At 40.8% G+C, this 20,821-nt stretch overlaps 1 protein-coding gene across 1 annotated transcript in view; it reads left to right on the top strand.

Annotated features, from left to right (window-relative positions):
* syndig1l (synapse differentiation inducing 1-like) overlaps nucleotides 1–17,225 on the top strand; it is a 67,628-nt gene extending 50,403 nt beyond the window's left edge. Inside the window, exon 3 of the mRNA XM_038962633.1 lies at nucleotides 17,067–17,225. Within this exon, the coding sequence (XP_038818561.1) occupies nucleotides 17,067–17,225 (159 nt within the window). The remainder of the gene's footprint in view (nucleotides 1–17,066) is intronic.
* The last annotated feature ends 3,596 nt before the right edge of the window (nucleotides 17,226–20,821 follow it).

Genomic DNA, 20,821 nt, shown 5'->3' with positions numbered 1-20,821 from the left:
TTTTCCCAGACACCCACATGTACTCGGTACATTTTGACATGAAAATGGTCCAATTCACACACTTATCAAGAGAACATCCCGGGGCATCCCTACTGCCTCTAATCTGGCAGACTCAAATGCTTTGTTTGTAAATTATGTCTGAGTGTTGGAGTGTACCCCTGGCTATCCGTCAATAAAAATGAATGAAAAATGGTGCCATCTGGTTTGTTTAATATAAGGAATTTTAAATGATTTGTACTTTTACTTTTAATACTTAAGTACATTTTAGCAATTCCGTTTACTTTTGATACTTAAGTATAGTTAAAAACAAATATTTTTAGACTGTTACTCAAGTGGTGTTTTACTGGGTAACTTTCACTTGAGTTATTTTGTATTAAGGTATCTATACTTTTACTCAAGATTGGACAATTTAGTACTTTTTCCTCCACTGCACACACTTGTCACTACCTGGACACATCAGTGCTTTTTACTTCTCAGGGTGTTGATGGCCAAGTCCATCTCAAGTGTGAAGTCTTATTAACGAAGGCTAAACATCCAGTCTCCTCATCTGTTTGTGTGACCACGGATCTTGGCAGGCAGACAGAACTTGGCTGTCTGTGAATTATCTTAGCAGCTTATTTAGTTCTTCCTAAGTAATTATAGGATATTATCTAGTCTAATGATTAGAGATGGCTGATTCCTTCAGCCTGTCAATCTACTGTGAGTGAAGCAGCAGGAGAGGGGCATGGCAGGAGAAGGGCATTTTTTCACCTCTACATGATCGGTGGGACCCCGCGGGACGGTTGAGCTAATGTAGACTAATGCGATTAGCGTGAGGTTGTAAGTAACAAGAACATTTCCCAGGACATAGACATATCTGATATTGGCAGAAAGCTTAAATTCTTGTTAATCTAACTGCACTGTCCAATTTATAGTAACTATTACAGTGAAAGAATACCATGCTGTTGTTTGAGGAGAGTGCACAGTTATGAACTTGAACAGTTATTAATAAACCAATGAGGCACATTTGGGCAGTCTTGATACAACATTTTGAAGAGAAATACAATGGTTTATTGGATCAGTCTACAACATTTCACATACACTGCTGCCATCTAGTGGCCAAAATCTAAATTGTGCCTCGGCTGGAATAATACATTATGGCCTTTCTTTTGCATTTCAAAGACGGTACAAAAAAACACGTTTTTTTCTTTGTATTATTTTTTACCAGATCTAATGTGTTATATTCTCCTACATTCATTTCACATTTCCACAAACTTCAAAGTGTTTCCTTTCAAATGGTATCTTACCTGTTTCAATACGCAGAGACAATATCCCTGATCTTACCTGTTTCAATACGCAGAGACAATATCCCTGATCTTACCTGTTTCAATACGCAGAGACAATATCCCTGATCTAACCTGTTTCAATACGCAGAGACAATATCCCTGACCTTACCTCTTTCAATACGCAGAGACAATATCCCTGATCTTACCTGTTTCAATACGCAGAGACAATATCCTGATCTGACCTGTTTCAATACGCAGAGGCAATATCCCTGATCTTACCTGTTTCAATACGCAGAGACAATACCCCTGATCTTCCCTGTTTCAATATGCAGAGGCAATATCCCTGATCTTACCTGTTTCAATACACAGAGGCAATATCCCTGATCTTACCTGTTTCAATACGCAGAGACAATATCCCTGATCTAACCTGTTTCAATACACAGAGACAATACCCCTGATCTGACCTGTTTCAATACGCAGAGGCAATATCCCTGATCTTACCTGTTTCAATACGCAGAGGCAATATCCCTGATCTAACCTGTTTCAATACGCAGAGACAATATCCCTGATCTTACCTGTCTCAATACGCAGAGACAATACCCCTGATCTGACCTGTTTCAATACGCAGAGACAATACCCCTGATCTTCCCTGTGCACATAGCGATCTCTTGTTTTTAGGTAGGTTATACATAATATATCTCTCATACACTAATTCATAATTTAGCTCATACACTATAGCTCAGCAAACAAAAGGTTCTCATTTTGGGTTAATGATTAATCCCCTCCACCCATTTTTGTTTTCATATTGCATCAACTGTTATGTTTTAATCATGTCTATGTCAACCTTAATTTGGTTTTCGTACAGATGTTCACAGTCAGACTGTTGGAAAAAGGTCAGACATTTCAGTTGCCCAGGCTCCCCCTTATGGATAAATCCCATAGAACAACTGTATTAGCTAGTCTGGCAGTCGGCATATCCAACAGTCTATTCCAAAGTCTCACCATACACGCCTTCCATCTCACCTCACAGGGTTCCCAGCCCGTGTCCCCTGTTATTGCAAATATAGGTGCAAACTTGTGGACACCTAAAATAATAAATAACCTACTGCTCTGTTATGGACGTGTTCGTTTTAGAGATACCGCTTAGCATCCCACGCTCCTGCTAAATAATCAAATCAAAGTTTATTTGTCACGTGCGCCGAATACAACAGGTGTAGACCTTAAAGTGAAATGCTTACTTACAGGCTCTAACCAATAGTGCAAAAAAAGGTATTAGGTCCAGATCAGGACACACGCATGTCTGATACAGTTTTAGAATACGTAGCATAATCAATATCTCGTCTGTCTCAGGGCTGTCTCAGGGCTGTCTCAGGACTAGCTCAGGACTAGCTCAGGGCTGTCTCAGGGCTGTCTCAGGACTGTCTCAGGACTAGCTCAGGGCTGTCTCAGGACTAGCTCAGGGCTGTCTCAGGACTAGCTCAGGGCTGTCTCAGGACTAGCTCAGGGCTGTCTCAGGGCTGTCTCAGGGCTGTCTCAGGGCTGTCTCAGGGCTGCCTCAGGGCTGTCTCAGGACTAGCTCAGGGCTAGCTCAGGGCTGTCTCAGGGCTGTCTCAGGGCTGTCTCAGGGCTGCCTCAGGACTAGCTCAGGGCTGCCTCAGGGATGCCTCAGGACTAGCTCAGGGCTGTCTCAGGGCTGTCTCAGGACTGTCTCAGGACTGTCTCAGGGCTGTCTCAGGGCTGTCTCAGGGCTGTCTCAGGGCTGTCTCAGGGCTGCCACAGGACTAGCTCAGGGCTGTCTCAGGGCTGTCTCAGGGCTGTCTCAGGGCTCTCAGGGCTGCCTCAGGACTAGCTCAGGGCTGCCTCAGGACTAGCTCAGGGCTGCCTCAGGGCTGTCTCAGGGCTGTCTCAGGGCTGTCTCAGGGCTAGCTCAGGACTGGCTCAGGGCTGCCTCAGGGCTAGCTTCATCCATATTCCATTGGAGAGAGAATGGCCCTCGGCAGTAGGCTAATTGAACACATACAATACACCCTCGCCATCAAAGTGCTCTGAACGATTATAATATGACTGCATGATCAATAACTGTAGCCGGGTACGCAGATAACATAGTGTGTGTGTGTGTTTGTGTGTGTGTGTGTGTGTGTGTGTGTGTGTGTGTGTGTGTGTGTGTGTGTGTGTGTGTGTGTGTGTGTGTGTGTGTGTGTGTGTGTGTGTGTGTGTGTGTGTGTGTGTGTGTGTGCATATGTATGACTGCATCATCAATACCTAGTCAGGGATGCAGATCACAAACTAACCTCAGGCAGCCACAGAGACCCAATAATAAATGGATGATAGAATCTCTATGCACATGGTCTTCAAGAGGTGAACGTCTATACAACATAGATCACTAGAGACGTGGGCTGGTCTAATGCAATACAAATCTGTGTGTTCAACTGGAGAGGCTGAAATGCAACAATACAATCTACCTGCAGTGAAGCCTCTTAACATTTACGTTACATTCATTCATCTAGCAGACACTCCCAAACTAGAGCAACCCACAGGAGCAACCAGGGTCAAACACCCCCCCCCCCCCCCCCCCCCAGGGGCACATCGACAGATCTCCCACCATGTCGAATCGGGAACCCGAACCAGCGACCTCTCAACCATCGGCCCAAGCACCAACCGCCAGGCCACCAAGCCATCCAAGACCCACCCCTCCCAACGAAAAACCTCCCCATCTAATCCCCACCCCCAAATCTCCCAACAACGCTTTTTCTAGGGTCAATTTTAGATTAGATTAATGTTGTGCTTTTTCAGTCATTCCTGAACCTGAAACCAGAAACAGGCTCCCTGAGGGAAACACCAGAACAAATTGTCTATTCATTCTGTATTCTCACAGCAAAATCTGCGATGATTGTATGCCCTAAATATTCAACATTTTGTCGGTGGAAAGAATTCTGTACAACAATTTGAGCTGAAAAGCACAAAGTCTTGAATCCATATATCAACTCATACACCCAGTGCCATGGAATCAGTACATCAAAAATCTATTCCCAGCTATTTTGCAATCTGTATGGCACAGCCATGGTGTTGGTATCCTCAATGAAATGGTCAAATATACAGACAACAAATTCCAATTGGCTATACTAAAACTCTAACATCATCCATAGCTCTGGCATCTTTCCCAATATTAGGAACCAAGGACTGATCACCCCAATCCACAAAAGTGGAGACAAATTTGACCCCAATACCTACCGTGGGATATGCTTCAACAGCAACCTTGGGAAAATCCTCTGCATTATCATTAACAGCAGACTCGTACATTTCCTCAGTGAAAACAATGTACTGCGAAAATGTCAAATTGGCTTTTTACCAAAATATTGTACGACAGACCACGTATTCACCCTGCACACCCTAATTGAAAAACAAGCAAACCAAAACAAAGACAAAATATTCTAATGCTTTGTTGATTTCAAAAAAGCCTTCGACTCGATTTGGCATGAGGGTCCGCTATACAAATAGCGGGGTGAGACAGGGATGTAGCTTAAGCCCCACCCTCTTTCACATATATATCAACGAATTGGCAAGGGCACTAGAACAGTCTGCAGCACCCGGCCTCACCCTACTAGAATCTGAAGTCAAATGTTTACGGTTTGCTGATGATCTGGTGCTTCTGTCACCAACCAAAGAGGGCCTACAGCAGCACCTAGATATTCTGCACAGATTCTGCCAGACCTGGGCCCTGACAGTAAATCTCAGTAAGACCAAAATAATGGTGTTCCAAAAAAGGTCTAGTCGCCAGGACCACAAATACAAATTCCATCTAGACACCGTTGCCCTAGAGCACACAAAACGATACATACCTTGGCCTAAACTTCAGCGCCACAGGTAACTTCCACAAAGCTGTGAACGATCTGAGAGACAAGGCAAGAAGGGCATTCTATGCAATCAAAAGGAACATAAAATTCAACATACCAATTAGGATCGGGCTAAAAATACTTGAATCAGTTATAGAACCCATTGCCCTTTATAGTTGTGAGGTCTGGGGTCTGCTCACCAACCAAGAATTCACAAAATGGGACAAACACCAAATTGAGACTCTCTATGCAGAATTCTGCAAAAAATATCCTATGTGTACAACGTAAAACACCAAATATTGCATGCAGAGAAGAATTAGGCCGATACCCGCTAATGATCAAAATCCAGAAAAGAGACGTTAACCTCTAACGCCTACCAAACCCGGATCCGGGATCCCCCCCAACACAAAAGCTGACTAGCATAGCCTAGCCTAAAGTTACAGGGATATCATAAAAAAAAATGTTCATGAAATTACAAGTCCAAGACACCAAATGAAAGATACAGATCTTGTGATTCAAGCCATCATCTCTGATTTGTAAAATGTTTTACAGGGAAGACACAATATGTAAATCTATTAGCTAACCACTGTTAGCAAAAGACAACAATTTTCTTACTCCACCATTTTCTTACTGCATCAGTAGCTATCACCAATTCGGCCAAATAAAGATATTGATAGCCACTAACCAAGAAAAAACCTCATCAGATGACAGTCTGATAACATATTTATGGTATAGGATAGGTTTTGTTAGAAAAATGTGCATATTTCAGGTATAAATCATAGTTTACAATTGCACCCACCATCACAACTCGACTAGAATAAATACACAGAGCAACGTGTATTACCTAATTACTAATCATAAAACATTTCTTAAAAATACACAGCTCACAGCTATGGAAAGACACAGATCTTGTGAATTCAGACAATTTTTCAGATGTTCTAAGTGTTTTACAGCGAAAACACAATAAATCGTTATATTAGCATACCACATGTGCAAACGTTACCAGAGCATTGATTCTAGCCAAAGAGAGCGATAACGTAATCATCGCCAAAATATATTAATTTTTTCACTAACCTTCTCAGAATTCTTCAGATGACACTCCTGTAACATCATATTACAACATACATATAGAGTTTGTTCGAAAATGTGCATATTTAGCCACCAAAATCATGGTTAGACAATGAGAAAAGTAGCCCAGCTGGTCAGAAAATGTCGTGCGCCATATTAGACAGTGATCTAGTCTTATACATAAATACTCATAAACTTGACTAAAAAATACAGGGTGGACAGCGATTGATAGACAATTTAATTCTTAATACAATCGCTGAATTACATTTTTTAAATTATCCTTACTTTTCAATACAGGTTGCGCCAAGCGAAGCTATACCAAACAAAATGGCGGCATAAGCGTTTAACATTTTTCGACAGAAACACGATTTATCATCATAAATTGTTCTTACTATGAGCTGTTCTTCCATCAGAATCTTGGGCAATGAATCCTTTCTCCGGTCTAATCGTCTTTTGGTCGAAAGATCTCCTCTTGTCCGGTCGAAACGGTCACTAACGTTCACCATGCACTCGAAAAGTGCCCAGCGCTTCAAAGTGTATTACACAGAAATGCCATAAAATCGCCCTAAACGGATATAAATTGCTATAAAACGGTTCAAATTAACTACCTTATGATGTTTTTAACACCTATAACGAGTAAAAACATGACCGGAGAAATATTACTGGCTAAACAACCGCTTGGAAGGAGGCAAGTCCGACGTCCTTCGTGCGTCAGGCGCAGGCAGCAAAAGAAAGCTACTTCCGGTATTTCGTGTTTTATACAGGCCCTGATTGCGCAATCGACTCCATTCAAAGCGTCACCACGTACTGACATCCAGAGGAAGACGTAGGCAGTGTCTGTTTCTCCATAGCATTTACAGGGACATTACAACCGACCTGGGAACAGGGGCCAAGATGTCTGAAATCTCACTCCCTGTCATGAAAAGTGCTGTAGAAGGAGTTCTGTTTCACTCAGAGACAGAATTCCAACGGCTATAGAAACTAGAGAGTGTTTTCTATCCAATAATAATAATAATATGCATATTGTACGAGCAAGAATTGAGTAGGAAGCCGTTTAATCTGTAGAGCAAATTATGCTAATGCGAAACAGCACCCCCTATAGTGGCAAGAAGTTAAATTCTACATCCACCTAAAAGGAAGCGTTTCCAAAACCTTCCATAACAAAGCCATCACCTACAGAGAGATGAACCTGGAGAAGAGTCCCCTAAGCAAGCTGGTCCTGGGGCTTTGTTCACAAACACAAACAGACCCCACAGAGCCCCAGGAGAGCAACACAATTAGATCCAACCAAATAATGAGAAAACAAAAAGATAATTACTTGACACATTGGAAAGACTTAACAAAAAAACAGAGCAAACTAGAATGCTATTTGGCCCTAAACAGAGAGTACACAGTGGCAGAATACCTGACCACTGTGACTGACCCAATCTTAAGGAAAGCTTTGACTATGTACAGATTTAGTGAGCATAGCCTTGCTATTGAGAAAGGCCGCCGTAGGCAGACCTGGCTCTCAAGAGAAGACAGGCTATGTGCACACTGCCCACAAAATGAGGTGGAATCTGAGCAGCACTTCCTAACCTCCTGTCAAATGTATGACCATATTAGAAACACATATTTCCCTCAGATTACACAGATCCACAAAGAATTTGAAAACAAACCCGATTTTGATTATCTCCCATATCTACTGGGTGAAATACCACAGTGTGCCATCACAGCAGCAATATTTGTGACCTGTTGCCACAAGAAAAGGGCAACCATTGAAGAACAAAACACCATTGTAAATTCAACCCATATTTATGTTTATTTGTTTTCCCTTTTGTACTTTAACATTACAACACTGTATATATACATAATATGACATTTGTAATGTCTCTATTCTTTTTGAACTTCTGTGAGGGTAATGTTTACTGTTCATTTTTATTGTTTATTTCACTTTTGTACATTATCTACTTCACTTGCTTTGACAATATTAACATATCTTTCCCAAGCCAATAAAGCCCCTTGAATTGAATTGAAAGAAGAGAGAGAGGGAGATAAGAAAGAGAGAGAGGGAAAGAAGAGAGAGAGGGAGAGAAAAGAAAGAGGAGAGAGGGAGAGATGAGAAGAAAAGTGAGAACGTGAGAAAGAGAGAGGGAGAGAAAAGAGAGCTTAAGAGAAGAGAGAGGAGAGAGAAGAGGAGAGAAAGAGAGAGAGACAGGTGAAATCTCTACAACACACGTAAACAATAGTAACACACTTGATATAATAACTGTAGTGTGAGGGTTGGAGCTACAGTACCTATGTATCTGTGACTAGTAGCTCTAAGTATTATGTATCTGTGACTAGTAGCTCTAAGTATTATGTATCTGTGACTAGTAGCCCTAAATATGATGTATCTGTGACTAGTAGCTCTAAGTATTATGTATCTGTGACTAGTAGCCTTAAGTATTATGTATCTGTGACTAGTAGCCCTAAGAGAGCAACATCCATGCCAATATTTCCACCCTCAGCCCGGCGTCAAGCCAGCTACAACTTGTGTAAAAACTTCAGACTCCTTTAATCCAAATAACTTTAGAGCTACGGTATGAATGACTTGTCCCTACAGTGTAGGGAGAGAGAGAGACAGAAAGAGAGAGAGGGACAGGTGTTGGAGAGAGAGAGACTATTTAACTTTAGTAACTTTTAAAGTTTATTCTAAGGTTTGAATCACCATCCCCTCACTGCTCTGTACACATATAGAGACGGATAATACAGCGACCAGAGTATCCGAGTCTGAGATGATCCCTTCTTATAGACTCTGATGGTTATTTAATCAATGCAGTGATGCATTGAAATCTCTCTCTCTCTCTTTCTCTCTCTCTCTCTCTCTCTCTCTCTCTCTCTCTCTCAATTCAATTCAATTCAATTCAATTGACTTTATTGACATGGCAAGTTCATTATTACTTACATTGTCAAAGTATACATATCGAAAAATATAAATTAAATATATATGTATATATATACAAAATATATATATATTTATATATAAATAAATGGTGGGACCAACAGCAATAATAACAGTAGTAGTGGACATGGGATTACCATTAACAACAACTACAACAACAATATTAATCAGAACAACAATAAATTAAAGCAACAGTAGTAGACCAGTGTCAATATGACTTGAGAAGACATATGACCTGGTATGAAAGACAAAACAAAACTAAGCTAAATGGGAAATATTATCAACATTACTTTGCATTTTTCACTGGCTGTCCCTCAGGTTGTGGCAGGAGGACACATATTTGGCTGCCAAAACTTTTTTTTTTTTTTATATATAACTATTTTATAGTTTCAAATTCTTTGTATTGAGTTATAATTTTGGGAAAGAAATATGCTCTTAGGTCTGAGTATTTGTCACAGTGTAGTAGGAAATGCACCTCTGTCTCTACCTCTCCCCTGGAGCAGAGTGAGCACTCTCTCTCTCTCTCTCTCTACATCTCTCTCTCTCTCTCTCTCTACATCTCTCTCTCTCTACATCTCTCTCTCTCTCTCTCTACATCTCTCTCTCTCTCTCTCTACATCTCTCTCTCTCTACATCTCTCTCTCTCTACATCTCTCTCTCTCTACATCTCTCTCTCTCTACATCTCTCTCTACAACTCTCTCTACAACTCTCTCTCTATCCACATCTCTCTGTCCTATATCTCCCTCTACAACTCTCTCTCTATCCACATCTCTCTGTCCTATATCTCCCTTCTCTCTCTCTCTCTCTCTCTCTCTCTCTCTCTCATGCTTCAGCACTTTACTTCTCAAAAGGATTCAAGGAAAAATTAGAACATTGTAGTTACTCATAGAGGTACTCTTATTCACTAGTCACACACACTGTACTAGACAATATACACACTGTACTAGACAATATACACACTAGACAATATACACACTCTACTAGACAATATACACACTGTACTAGACAATATACACACTATATTAGACAATATACACAATGTACCCACACTCTAATATACAATGTACAGTACACACACTGTAATACACAGTGTACACACACAATGTACACACAATGTACACACACAGGTAATGTCATACACAGGTATGCATACTGTTATACACACACACACACACACTCCGTCCATTCACTACGTCCCTCTAAGCCTGACACTCAGCACTGTAAGTCTGTCCACAGGGAGACCAGCCTCACGCTGCAACATAATTATGAATTTGAAGCCAAGCTACGGATTGATTAATCAATTACATGCTGTTTAATAAACGGCTTCAATAAAGAAATTCAATTAGGGGCCTTTATTGTTTGGGTCCACTGCCCTTCAACATTGATCAGTCGCCTGTCTGTCTCTGTGTGTGTGTCTGTGTGTGTGTGTTTGTGTCTGTGTGTGTTTGTGTCTGTGTGTGTTTGTGTCTGCGTGTGTATGTGTCTGTGTGTGTGTGTGTGTGTGTGTGTGTTTGTGTCTGTGTGTGTGTGTGTTTGTGTCTGTGTGTGTTTGTGTCTGCGTGTGTATGTGTCTGTGTCTGTGTGTGTGTGTGTGTGTGTGTGTGTGTGTGTGTGTGTGTGTGTGTGTGTGTGTGTGTGTGTGTGTGTGTGTGTGTGTGTGTGTGTGTGTGTGTGTGTGTGTGTGTGTGTTTGTGTCTGTGTGTGTGTGTGTTTGTGTCTGTGTGTGTATGTGTATGTGTTTGTGTCTGTGTGTGTATGTGTTTGTGTCTGTGTGTGTCTGTGTGTGTGTGTGTGTTTGTGTCTGTGTGTGTATGTGTGTGTGTGTATGTGTTTGTGTCTGTGTGTGTATGTGTTTGTGTCTGTGTGTGTATGTGTTTGTGTCTGTGTGTGTTTGTGTCTGTGTGTGTATGTGTTTGTGTCTGTGTGTGTATTTAGACCAAATAAAGATATCTGCTGTCACATTAAAACTCTGTCTAAAAACCCCTTGAGTCTATTGGTCGCACCGGTGCGTCAATCCCTATCAGAATTCATCAGTTTCGCCTCCCGAGTGGCACAGCGGTCTAAGGCACTGCATTGCAGTGTTGCGGTGTCACTATAGCCTGGGGTTTGAGATTGACAGGACAGAATTTGGCCAAAATTGACCTCAGATTTTTTTATGACCCCAGTTTTTGACTATATCAGTAAATTTGAGTGACATTCATTTTCCTCAGCAAAATCAGTTGCCCACAACTTTCACTTTCTATGCCAGGGTTTATAGGAAAATGGAACTATGAGCTTCAGTAGCATCACATCTGTTGCCATGACCTAATGACCTAATGTTACCTCATAATAAATCAACAGAACACAGTTACCTGACAGGCTTTAGTTCTCCAGCGTGATAATTCATTGTTTCCATCCTTACACATTATTCACTGACTGCATTATCAGGGCTAACACATTATTTACTGACTGCATTATCAGGGCTAACACATTATTTACTGACTGCATTATCAGGGCTAACACATTATTCACTGACTGCATTATCAGGGCTAACACATTATTCACTGACTACATTATCAGGGCTAACATTATTTACTGACTGCATTATCATGGCTAACACATTACTCACTGACTGCATTATTGGGGCTAACACATTATTCACTGACTGCATTATCAGGGCTAACACATTATTCACTGACTGCATTATCAGGGCTAACACATTATTTACTGACTGCATTATCAGGGCTAACACATTATTCACTGACTGTATTATCAGGGCTAACATATTATTTACTGACTGCATTATCAGGGCTAACACATTATTTACTGACTGCATTATCAGGGCTAACACATTATTCACTGACTGCATTATCAGGGCTAACACATTATTTACTGACTGCATTATCAGGGCTAACACATTATTTACTGACTGCATTATCAGGGCTAACACATTATTTACTGACTGCATTATCAGGGCTAACACATGATTTACTGACTACATTATCAGGGCTAACACATTATTTACTGACTGCATTATCAGGGCTAACACATTATTTACTGACTGCATTATCAGGGCTAACACATTATTTACTGACTGCATTATCAGGGCTAACATTATTCACTGACTGCATTATCAGGGCTAACACATTGTTTACTGACTCCATTAATCAGGGCTAAGACATTATTTACTGACTGCATTATCAGGGCTAACACATTATTCACTGACTGCATTATCAGGGCTAACACATTCACTGACTGCATTATCCGGGCTAACACATTATTCACTGACTGCATTATCAGGTCTAACACATTATTCACTGACTGCATTATCAGGACTAACACATTATTCACTGACTGCATTATCAGTGCTAACACTTTTGTCTCATACATCAAATGTATTGAGAGCCAGAAGACCTAACTCCACTTGTATTGGTCAGTGAGCACTACACCCGACGCAGCTAATAGGAAGAACATAAGAGTCATGAAAGGAGCGTGTGTATTTTACTAATAAAACAGATGGCATACAAAATCAAACCAACCCCCCCCCCCCCCCCCATCACCAAAAAAAATAATTAAATACTCAAAAGTATGGTTCTAAAACACAAATGAAAAGCTCAATTTTAGACAGCCAACTAACTCCACTGACGGAAGTGAAGGTAAAGCATTTATTTTCAGCTTCGCTGTTCAGGAAGGGAATTCTAACTAACGTGGGTATTTTATTTTAAAAGGACAAGGTAGGTTATTTCATACACAACTGTCTGCTGGAAGAGTAACGGTTAGCTAACAAATAAATCATTTTAGCCTCTTTGTCGCATCCCAAATGGCACCCTATTCCCTACATGGTGCACATACTGTAGGACGCTGGTCAAAAGTAGTGCACTATAAAGGGATTATGGTGACATTTGGGACACATACAGGAGGTTCAAATTAGTGTTAGCTAATCGTTACTCTTCCATGTGTAAATACTCGAGCAGACAGTTGCGTGTGAAATAACCTACCTGTCCTTTAAAAATAAAATGCTCATGTTTTTCAATGCAATTGAATTGGCTATTAAGAATGAAAAACATAATTATTTATGAAAACATGTTTAGTTTGCCTAGAAATCTCTTGAAACATGCAGAATAAGAAGTCTCCGTTTGTTTTCAAAAGGATTCATTGTTTAGGAGTCGTTCATCACTCCAGTAGGAGTCGTTCATCACTCCAGTAGGAGTCGTTCATCACTCCAGTAGGAGTCGTTCATCACTCCAGTAGGAGTCGTTCATCACTCCAGTAGGAGTCGTTCATCACTCCAGTAGGAGTCGTTCATCACTCCAGTAGGAGTCGTTCATCACTCCAGTAGGAGTCTTCAGAAAACTCACCTGCAGATGTACATGTTTAAAGGAGTTGAAAATGAATGACACATCCAAAATCATCGTTCGTCATTCTCAAAATATCTTAAAACATGTTTTCTTCAGAATAACTGGCAGGATTTTACTGACAGACAGCTAGCTATTCATGGTTCAGGTAAGAGTCGCTCCAAGAGGAATCGGTGTTTTCTCCATCACCTCTCAGAAAACTCACTAGTCATGTCAAAGTATTTCGCTGAAAATGAATGCAACGTCAGTAGACATCGTTCATTGTTCACCAATCTATTCTCTGGCTTCTATTTGAGACTGACCCTTCAGGTAACAGCTCAGATAAAGAAAACACCAGGTAGCCTAAGGGTTGGGTTAAATGCAGAAGACACATTTCAGTTGAAGGCATTCAGTTGTTGTACAACTGACTAGGTTATTTTTCCCTTTCTTAATAGAGATAAAGATGACACCAACAGGAAGTGTCTTAACAGGGCGTTGGGTCACCACGAGCCAAAACAGCTTCAGGGTGCCTTGGCATAGATTCTACAAGTGTCTGGAACACAATAGGAGGGATGCAATACTGACAATCTAACATTCTAACATTCTATGTTCTGTCAGTCTAACATTCTAACATTCTATGTTCTGTCAGTCTAACATTCTAACATTCTATGTGTTCTGTCTGTCTAACATTCCATGTTTTCTGACAGTCTAACGTTCTAACATTCTATGTTCTGTCAGTCTAACATTCTACATTCCATGTGTTCTGTCTGTCTAACATTCCATGTGTTCTGACCGTCTAACATTCCATGTGTTCTGACAGTCTAACATTCCATGTGTTCTGACATTCTAACATTCTATGTGTTCTGACAGTCTAACATTCTATGTGTTCTGACAGTCTAACATTCCATGTGTTCTGTCTGTCTAACATTCTATGTGTTCTGTCTGTCTAACATTCTATGTGTTCTGACAGTCTAACATTCCATGTGTTCTGACATTCTAACATTCCATGTGTTCTGACAGTCTAACATTCTATGTGTTCTGACATTATAACATTCTATGTGTTCTGACAGTCTAACATTCTTTGTGTTCTGTCAGTCTAACGTTCTAACATTCTATGTGTTCTGTCTGTCTAACATTCTATGTGTTCTGACAGTCTAACATTCCATGTGTTCTGTCAGTCTAACGTTCTAACATTCTATGTGTTCTGTCTGTCTAACATTCTATGTGTTCTGACAGTCTAACATTCCATGTGTTCTGACATTATAACATTCTATGTGTTCTGACAGTCTAACATTCTATGTGTTCTGTCGGTCTAACGTTCTAACATTCTATGTGTTCTGACAGTCTAACATTCCATGTGTTCTGACAGTCTAACATTCTATGTGTTCTGACAGTCTAACATTCTATGTGTTCTGACAGTCTAACATTCCATGTGTTCTGACAGTCTAACATTCCATGTGTTCTGACATTATAACATCCTATGTGTTCTGACAGTCTAACAATCTATGTGTTCTGTCAGTCTAACGTTCTAACATTCTATGTGTTCTGACAGTCTAGCGTTCTAACATTCTATGTGTTCTGTCTGTCTAACATTCTAACATTCTATGTGTTCTGTCTGTCTAACATTCTAAGTGTTCTGTCAGTTTAACGTTCTAACATTCTATGTGTTCTGACAGTCTAACGTTCTAACATTCTATGTGTTCTGACAGTTTAACATTCTATGTGTTCTGTCAGTCTAACGTTCTATGTGTTCTGACAGTCTAACATTCTATGTGTTCTGACAGTCTAACATTCTATGTGTTCTATGTGTTCTGTCTAACATCCCATGTGTTCTGACAGTCTAACATTCTATGTGTTCTGTCAGTCTAACATTCTATGTGTTCTGTCAGTCTAACATTCTATGTGTTCTGTCTGTCTAACATTCTATGTGTTCTGTCTGTCTAACATTCTATGTGTTCTGACAGTCTAACATTCTATGTGTTCTGTCAGTCTAACATTCTATGTGTTCTGTCTGTCTAACATTCTATGTGTTCTGACAGTCTAACATTCTATGTGTTCTGACAGTCTAACATTCTATGTGTTCTGACAGTCTAACATTCTAACATTCCATGTGTTCTGACAGTCTAACATTCTATGTGTTCTGTCAGTCTAACATTATATGTGTTCTGTCTGTCTAACATTCTAACATTCTATGTGTTCTGTCTGTCTAACGTTCTAACATTCTATGTGTTCTGTCTGTCTAACATTCTAACATTTTATGTGTTCTGTCTGTCTAACATTCTATGTGTTCTGACTGTCTAACATTCTAACATTCTATGTTCTGTCAGTCTAACATTCTACATTCTATGTGTTCTGTCTGTCTAACATTCCATGTGTTCTGACAGTCTAACATTCTATGTGTTCTGACAGTCTAACATTCTAACATTCTATTTGTTCTGACAGTCTAACATTATAACATTCTATGTGTTCTGACCGTCTAACATTCTAACATGATATGTGTTCTGTCAGTCTAACATTCTAACATTATATTTGTTCTGACAGTCTAACATTCTAACATTCTATGTGTTCTGTCAGTCTAACGTTCTAACATTCCATGTGTTCTGACAGTCTAACATTCTATGTGTTCTGTCAGTCTAACATTCTAACATTCTATGTGTTCTGTCTGTCTAACGTTCTAACATTATATGTGTTCTGTCTGTCTAACATTCTAACATTCTATGTGTTCTGTCTTTCTAACGTTCTAACATTCTATGTGTTCTGTCTGTCTAACATTCTAACATTCTATGTGTTCTGTCTGTCTAACATTCTATGTGTTCTGACAGTCTAACATTCTAACATTCTATGTTCTGTCAGTCTAACATTCTACAGTATATGTGTTCTGTCTGTCTAACATTCCATGTGTTCTGACAGTCTAACATTCTATGTGTTCTGACAGTCTAACATTCTATGTGTGCTGACTGTCTAACATTCTAAGTGTTCTGTCAGTCTAACATTCTAACATTATATTTGTTCTGACAGTCTAACATTCTAACATTCGATGTGTTTTGACATTCTAACATTCTATGTGTTCTGTCAGTCTAACATTCTACGTTGATGGTGATGGAAAACACTGTCTCAGGCGCCACTCCAGAATCTCCTAGAAGTGTTCAATTGGGTTGAGATCTGGTAACTGAGACGGCCATGGCATATGGTTTATATCGTTTTCGTGCTCATCAAATCATTCAGTGACCGCTCGTGCCCTGCGGATTGGGGCCATTGTCATCCTATGGGCACATAGCCATGGTAGCCAAAAGAATGGGCAAGCTTTTTTATACATTTTTATGCTAAGCATAATGGGATGTTAATTGCTTAGGAATTGCTCAGGAACCACAGCTGTGTGAAAGCACCTGCTTTCAATATACCTTGTATCCTTTATTTACTCAAGTGTTTCCTTTATTTTGGCAGTTACACAAGGCTTGACTACTCCTAATTGCCCGTTTTAAAATCTTATGTCCCAAGACTTGTTTAGTCCTAACTACCATTTCCACATGTCTTACATCATATGACAAGACTCCTAACTGCCATTTTTCAAACCCACAATCCACGATGAGCTTTTCCACAGTTCTATTGTGTTTCCAAGGCGATATCTCACTCATCTCTCTCTCCTCTGTTCCCTTCTTCCAGACCAGTAAGGCGGTGACGAAGGGTGACTTCCCGCTGGCGAGCATCGCATCCCGGAGGGCGCTGTTCCTTGCGGCCCTTTCCATCACCATCGGGACAGGGGTCTACGTTGGGGTGGTGGTGGCCCTCATCGCCTACCTCTCCAAGCCTGGACACGTATAGCAGCGCCTGACCTCCGGACCAGACCACCGGGGAAAAGCAGGACAACTAGGAACTGTCTCTTCCTGGAATGGAACTTTTTGGGGACATATTCCTCCTTCTCCCTCCATCCCTCCATCCCTCCGTTCTTCTCCTGGACAACCAGAGGAACCACAGAAGAGGAAAGGAAGGATGAACCACCACTCTCAATGAACACGGCTAATGCCAGGGGTTAGAACTGCCCCTCTCCGGAACATAACAGCGCTCCTGACAATGGAAACAGTTTTTGGGGCATGTTCCTCTGTCTTTCTCTCTCTCATCCATACATCTGTCTATCCTCCCCCTTTAGCTTCCCTACGGGTGGTCCCGTGTCAGCAAAGATTAGATGAACAGACTGAGAAGGGCAAGGCAGGAAGGGAGGAGGAGGAGGAGAGCAAGTTGAAACCAGGACAGACTGAAAACAGACATATTTCTCTGGGAAAAGTTACCTGAGTGAAGTTGAAGAGAATTTAGTTCTGCCATTCCGCTGTTCTGCTCCGTTGTCTTCACCCCCCTGTAGGGTGTTTGAACTTTGCTGTGTTCAACATTCTACAAACCATTACAGAAACAGAGACAGACAGGGGAGGGAACAGACATGGAAAAACTTGGACGCCAATTACTGAGACTTTAGGGAATGGAGGAACTTCAAGGGGCCCCAGTGTCTGGAGCACTCACTGAAAATATAAGCTGAAACACTAAAAACCTTGAGTTCTCTGTGTCATCTGAACTTCTAAACAGGGTTTGAAAATGTAGACTATTTGGATCCCCTGCTACTGACTGACTACCCCTTTTTTTGAATATACCATCAAATGCTTCTTCAATTGGCCTGGTTTTAGGCCTAACGCTGGGTGGTTCTCTGTCAACATGAAGACCCTCGTCTGAGATCCTTTTAGACTAGAGAGAGAGAGAGAGAGAGAGACAGAGAGCCCTCTTCCCACTGATGGGGTAGTCATGTAACAGGTCCTTATTGCTTTCTGACTTTCAGAACTTGAAAGTCAGATCAAACATTTCTGTCTATCCCAAAGGCATGTTTTCATCTTAATAAAGGAGACTATCTGGGCTATTGTCAACAAACTCAGAACTGTTAGTCACTGTTTGTTGACATGACAACAAGAAAGCAAAGCTGCCAAACATTGACAGATCTCACAATTCTAGCTTTAATTAATAACATAATTATTGTGTGTGTGTGTTTTTCTAACTGAACAAACTGTGTTGGCAGAAATTGAATGATCTAAATTCAAAGGGAGAGAAAAAGCTAATTTCCTGCTCTCTGCAGTTGAACTGGACAGACACTGGGGAGAGATGTACAGTGCTGAAGTGGTTTCCCCTCCCTAAAGCGGCATCAATATCAGTCCATCAAAGAGAAACGTCATAGGATCTACCTAATAATGTCTTGTTTTGGTCCGTTAGGGTTCTGCCTTACCTCCATACATCCAAGCTAGTGTTTCTATGTGGTTCCCCCCTCTTACTTTCTAAGGTACCTTCACTGAACCCTGCCTGAAGGTGTATTCAGATCTACTGGCTTGGCCGAACAGTCCTCGAACAGTCCTCGAACAGTCCCCGAACAGTCCTCGAACAGTCCTCGAACAGTCCCCGAACAGTCCTCGAACAGTCCTTGAACAGTCCCCGAACAGTCCTCGAACACTGGATACTTAGTAGTAGACAGAAGTGTATTTCTTTTGATGTTTCCAGTTTTCCAGTGTTACAGCAGAGGTGTCCGCACATCCGGTTCAGTTCCTCTTAGTCTTTTTCACTCAGAAAGAAAAGGGCTTAACATAAATTGTAACAAAATGCAGAAAGAACTAAAATATATGAAGGTACCAGTCAAAAGTTTGGACACACCTACTCATTCCAGGGTTTTTCTTTATTTTGACTATTTTCTATATTGTAGAATAATAGTGAAGACATCAGAACTATGAACTAACTCATATGGAATCATGTAGAAACCAAAAAAAGTGTTAAATAAATTAAAATATATTTAATATTTGAGATTCTTCAAAGTAGCCGCCCTTTGCCTTGATGACAGCTTTGCTCTCTTGGCATTCACTCAGCGTTTCTCAAATATTGAACGTGTTTTGGCAATAGCTTTTTAACCATCTATATAATATACAGCGCCTTCGGAAAGTATTCAGACCCCTTGACTTTTGCCACATTTTGTTAGGTTACAGCCTTATTCTAAAATAGATTTTTTTTTTTATTGCATCAATCTACACACAATACCCCACAATGACAAAGCAAAAACATGTTTTTAGAAATGTTTGCGAATTTATAAAGAAATAAAAAAACGGAAATATTACATTTACATAAGTATTCAGACTCTTTACTCAGTACTTTGTTGAAGCACCTTTGGCAGCGATTACAGCCTCAAGTCTTCTTGGATATGACGCTACAAGCTTGCCACACCTGTATTTGAGGAGTTTCTCACATTCTTTCCTGCAGATCCTCTCAAGCTCTGTCAGGTTGAATGGGGAGCGTTGCTGCACAGCTATTTTCAGGTCAAACCAACAATGTTCGATAAGGTTTAAGTACGGGCTCTGGCTGTGCCACTCAAGGACATTCAGAGACTTGTACCGAAGCCACTCCTGAGTTGTCTTGGCTGTGTGCTTAAAGTCGTTGTCCTGTTGGAAGGTGAACCTTCACCCCAGTCTGAGGTCCTGAGAGCTCTGGAAAAGGTTTTCATCATGGATCTCTCTGTTCATCTTTGCCTCGATCGTCTTTGCCTCGACCATAGGGATTGTGCCAGGTTTCCTCCAGATATGACAATTGGCATTCAGGCCAAAGAGTTCAATCTTGGTGTTATCAGACCTGAGAATCTTGTTTCTCATGGTCTGAGAGTCTTTAGGTGCCTTTTGGCAAACTCCAAGTGGACTGTCATGTGCCTTTTACTGAGGAGTGGCTTCCATCTGGCCACTCTACCGTAAAGGCCTGATTGGTGGAGTGCTGCAGAGATGGTTGTCCTTCTGGAAGGTTCTCTCATCTCTAGAGCTCTGTAAGAGTGATCATCAGGTTCTTGGTCACCTCCTTGACCAAGCCCCATCTCCCCTGATTGCTCAGTTTGGCCAATCAGCCAGCTCTAGGACGAGTCTTGGTGGTTTCAAACATCTTCCATTTATGAATGATGGAGGCCACTGTGTTCTTGGGGACCTTCAATGCTGCAGAAATGTTTTGGTACCCTTCCCCAGATCTGTGCCTCGACACAATCCTGTCTCGGAGCTCTATGGACAATTCCTTCGAACTCATGGCTTGGTTTTTGCTCTGACATGCCCTGTCAACTGTGGGCCCTTATATAGACAGGTGTGTGCCTTTCCAAATCATGTCCAATCCAATTGAATTTACCACAGGTGGACTCCAATCACGTTGTAGAAACATCTCAAGGATGATCAATGGAAACAGGATGCACCTGAGCTCAATTTCGTGTCTCATAGAAAAGGGTCTGAATACTTATGTAAATAAGGTATTTCTGTTTTGAATATTTTATAAAATTGCAAAAAAAAATTAAAACCTGTTTTCACTTTGTCGTTATGGGGTATTGTGTGTAGATTGATGAGGATGTTTTATTTTATTTAATCAATTTTATAATA

This window comes from Salvelinus namaycush, chromosome 24 (genome assembly GCF_016432855.1).
Source record: "Salvelinus namaycush isolate Seneca chromosome 24, SaNama_1.0, whole genome shotgun sequence".
NCBI classification, from domain to species: domain Eukaryota; kingdom Metazoa; phylum Chordata; class Actinopteri; order Salmoniformes; family Salmonidae; genus Salvelinus; species Salvelinus namaycush.
The sequence above is the reverse complement of the archived record's forward strand: the minus strand, read 5'-3'. Positions and strand labels throughout refer to the sequence as shown.